The sequence below is a fragment of the Triticum dicoccoides genome, chromosome 4B (genome assembly GCF_002162155.2).
Source record: "Triticum dicoccoides isolate Atlit2015 ecotype Zavitan chromosome 4B, WEW_v2.0, whole genome shotgun sequence".
Lineage (NCBI taxonomy): Eukaryota > Viridiplantae > Streptophyta > Magnoliopsida > Poales > Poaceae > Triticum > Triticum dicoccoides.
Genome location: NC_041387.1, coordinates 654,390,590 through 654,395,014, shown reverse-complemented (window position 1 = coordinate 654,395,014; position 4,425 = coordinate 654,390,590). Strand labels below are relative to the sequence as shown.

General features: G+C 47.5%; 1 protein-coding gene across 1 annotated transcript in view; it reads left to right on the top strand.

The window, feature by feature from the left end:
• Window positions 1-18: 18 nt before the first annotated feature.
• The window catches only part of LOC119292080 (callose synthase 9-like), a 35,153-nt gene continuing 30,746 nt past the window's right edge, over window positions 19-4,425 (top strand). The window contains exons 1-6 of the mRNA XM_037570911.1: window positions 19-356; window positions 863-960; window positions 1,372-1,535; window positions 1,670-1,793; window positions 2,614-2,724; window positions 2,966-3,091. Coding sequence (XP_037426808.1) covers window positions 158-356; window positions 863-960; window positions 1,372-1,535; window positions 1,670-1,793; window positions 2,614-2,724; window positions 2,966-3,091 — 822 coding nt within the window. The 5' untranslated portion in view covers window positions 19-157. The remainder of the gene's footprint in view (window positions 357-862; window positions 961-1,371; window positions 1,536-1,669; window positions 1,794-2,613; window positions 2,725-2,965; window positions 3,092-4,425) is intronic.

Sequence of the window (4,425 nt, the reverse complement as noted above, 5' to 3'; positions counted from 1 at the left end):
CCCGCTCCAGCTCGAGCGCGCCCAAACCCTAGCCCCCGATCTCTCCCTCCTCCCTCCTCCCTCTCTCGCCGGCTCGGCGCGCCGGCGGCTCGGGCGTTCATGCGGGGCGGCCTCTGAGAGCGCGCGCGCGTGCAGATCCAGCAGGCGCTCCGCCGAGATGGCGAGGGCGGAGGCCAACTGGGAGCGCCTGGTGCGGGCGGCGCTGCGCGGGGACCGGATGGGCGGCGTCTACGGGGTCCCCGCCAGCGGCATCGCCGGGAACGTGCCCTCCTCGCTCGGCAACAACACCCACATCGACGAGGTGCTCCGCGCCGCCGACGAGATCCAGGACGAGGACCCCACCGTCGCCAGGATTCGTAAGGCCCCTTCTACCACCGTATCTAACCCTTGCCTGCTTGCGTTTGTCCACGAACGCTGCCATGGCCCCAATTCGCCTCTCATAGTTGGGCTGTGCCTTACTACATCACTGAAAACACCTTTTGGACCCAAGCGATGCTAGTAGAAGGTACTAGTGCTCCTGAGAAAAGCAATCGCAACGCTTGTGATATGATCTGTACTAAGTGTTTGACCAATTAAGCTCCATTGCACGTTTTACTTTGGCACACAGTTTGCCTGTTGACGACATTGCCATGACCAGAATTCGCCTGCCATGTTTCAGCTATTTTACTCCACTGAACACACTGTTTAGACCCAAGATATGTTAGTAGAAAGTACCAGTGCTCTCAACTCTCGAGAAAAGCAAACGCATCACTTGTGAAATGATCTCTACTATGTTTGAGCACCTAAGTTACCTTGCACCTGCACATTTAACTTCTACTCGCAATACTGCATCATCTTGTAATATGTATACTTCCATGAGCAGTGTGTGAGCACGCGTACGCGTTGGCCCAAAATCTGGACCCCAACAGCGAAGGAAGAGGGGTGCTGCAGTTCAAGACTGGGTTAATGTCAGTAATCAGGGTATGCACATATCTGCCATTACTCCCTCTCCTCATCTCTTTCCTGTGTTTGCAGGTGAATCTACTACTATTATATTATTGCATGACCATTCGGACACTTACCTATGTTAGTAGTCACTAACTAGTCTAGGTCACAGATGTTCGACTGCAGACGCTCTAAAATGTATCGTTTATGGGAATATTTAATAAGCTAATAATTTACTTTTTTTTACGTATTGCTTGCCAGTCAGAGCTGTAACATTTCATGACCGCCTTGAGCATGCAAGAAGGCTTTTGCATGTCAATCTCAGTCCCGAATCAAATCACACACCACATCTCCTGAACCATGACTTGTTGAATTGCAGTAGATTTTTTTGTTTGGGAAAGTAAAACATCTTCTAACTGTGCGTTTTCTCTTTCTCAAAATTTTTAGCAAAAACTAGCTAAGAGGGAAGGCGGTGCTATAGACCGAAGTCGGGATATAGCTAAACTGCAAGAATTTTATAAGCTGTACAGAGAAAAACATAAAGTTGATGAGTTGTGTGAAGATGAAATGAAGCTGAGGGAATCTGGTGTGTTCAGCGGTAACCTCGGAGAGTATGTATTCCTCCTATGGAGACCTTGCTGAAAAGTTATAATTCATTTTTTCTTTTGAGACATGCTGTTTTTAAGCATGGTCATTGGTTCGACTTCTAGCATTGTGGTGTTAACTACTACTGTTATTTGATCAGGCTGGAGCGCAAAACTCTGAAGCGCAAAAAAGTACTTGCAACTCTCAAGGTCTTATGGTCAGTAATAGAGGATATAACAAAGGAAATTTCCCCTGAGGATGCAGCAAATTTGATTTCTGAAGAGGTTTTGTTCTTATCCTTGATACTTATTAATTCTTGATTTCGCTTCTACTATATTCAAATGTTCAAATATCAGAGAAAATAGTAATAGTACTTCCTTTTACTGTAACATGGTTGAGTGCCACCATGGAGATAGTGGAAGTATTTTCATCTTTTTAAAAACTACAAGAGTGACCTCACCTACTGTTACTTGTACATTCAGATGTTCTGTTACCAGCAGCTGTGGATTAACAAATATTCAGGAACCATGTATCTTGTAGAAGTATCAAATATGTGAAATTAACAAGACAGAAGCTTTAACTTTAAGGTTTCAACTATTTTATTTAGCTTTAACAGATATAATGCTGAGTTGTCTCAAGGATTTACTTTGACCAAAAACATGCATATTGGGCCCATGAAAGTGCAGTTAGAAAACTAATACATTGTGTAACCTCATGTTCTAGTTTCCTTGTTTATTCTTGCCCACTTCTCTAGTATAAGGTGCTGTGCAAAGTAACTCCATTGTTTAGCAGCCTCTTTACCTGACCATTATCTTAACTATAAACTGTAGTGTACCAATAGCACCATCAATTGAATTGCAAACAAAGTTCTAATGTACTCCCTCCGTAAAGAAATATAAGAGCGTTTAGATCACTAAAGTAGTGATTATTATGAGTGTGGTGTGATTATAAGAGGGAGTATAACTGAATATAAGTGTGGTGCGATTATTATGAGTCCGTGCCTGTTCAGTTTCGCTCCCACCTTCTGAACCTACTTGGCAAAAATAAAATGTTCTATTATTTTGTATTTTGTGTGTAAATAGTAATGCACTCTTTTCTATTCAGATGAAAGAAGTGATGCAAAAGGATGCAGCAAGGACAGAGGATGTTGTGGCGTATAATATCATTCCTCTAGATTCCTTGTCTACAACTAACCTAATTGTCACTTTTCCAGAGGTATAATTCAGGGCCTGGCCTTTTTTTATGCTTATACTCCCTCCGTTTCTAAATATAAGCCACTTTAGAGATTCTAATATGGACTACATACGGATGTATATATAGACATATTTTTGAGTGTAGATTCACTCATTTTGCTCCGTATGTAGTCCATATTAGAATCTCTAAAAGGTCTTATATTTAAAAATGGAGGGAGTATTTTTTAGATCTGGTAGCTACTATAACATTTTTTGAATTTCAGGTGAGGGCAGCAGTATCATCTTTGCAGTACCATAGGGATCTGCCCAGGCTTCCGACTACCATTTCAGTTCCTGATGCTAGGAATTCAGATATGCTAGACCTTTTGCACTGCGTGTTTGGTTTTCAGGTTAGCATGTGGCTCACCTGTTGTGTAATCTAGCCTACATTTTCCATGGAAGTTACTGCTGTAATATTTTTACTGCTTGATGAACTAATTTATTATCCGGCAACAATTTTTTTTTTGAAACGTGGTCCCTTAGGGCCTGATTCATTAAGAAAGGTAGAAGAGAGTTGCCTAGTTAATTAACGGAAAACCGTGTGAAAACCGTTACAACACGGCCCAACAGGGCACCATCAACACACGCCGACCCCGAGGCCGCGCACCAGGCGGGCTGCCGGCTCCGTCACCCAAGCAACCCATAGCTGACACCCTACAGCCAAAACCGAAGCGTCGCTCCGGCATCCACACCGACCCCGAGGCCGCGCACCAGGCGAGCCGCTTGCTCTGCCGCCCGAGCAACCGGAGCTGACACCCTACAACCATCCCCGGAGTCGATGCTCCGGAGTACAAACGGAAACCCCACACGCCGACCCCGAGGCCGCGCACCAGGCGAGCCGCCAACTTCATCACCCGAGCAACCGGAGTCGACACCCAACATCCATATCCGGAGCTGCCGCTCCGACATCCACGCCGACCCCGAGGCTGCGCACTAGGCTGGCCAACGACACTGCCACCCACGTGACCAATGCCGGCACCCCTCCATGATGACGAGATCCGGAGCCGCCACTCTAACTTCCACGCCGGCCCCGAGGCCGCGCACCCGAGCCGATGGCTCTCAAGCCAAGACCACTCCAAAACGATGCCTCCAAGAAGGGCCACGACACCGAAGCGCTGCCATCGTCCGATCCTGGAACAAGGGTTTCCCCCGGAGTGCAAGAGGGGAGGGCGTAGGCTCTCCGACGACAACGCCTCCAAGAAGGTGTTCGGCGCCTGCAAGCGTCGTCGTTGTCTGCTCCGGCCAATGCCAGAGCAAGGCCTTCGCCCTGAGCAGCCGAAGCAATCCCTCCCCGCGCACGTGTACACAAGAACCACTGTTCGCCAGAACCACCACCACATTTGGTGAGGAGCTACAGCCTGGTGGTTGACAAGCCACTGATCGGAGGCGACTGGACTGGAATGCTTTCATCAAATGATGCATGTTTGCTGAGCCATTCCCATCCCAAGTGGTGGCCTGATTCGGCCAGAGCCTGGAGCCATCGGATAGAGCAGCCCCGCCGCCGCCACCTGCGCCATGCAGAGTCGTCGGCCTGACCACCCAAACGCCATCGTAGGAGCCAGATCCGGCCAACAAAATTTAGTTGCCAACCTGAGTGACAAACGCCAATTCTGATTAGCAATCAGCAAATTGCTTGCTGTCGTACTCAACTATATGGGTTAACTGATTTAATACCCCGTCCCCC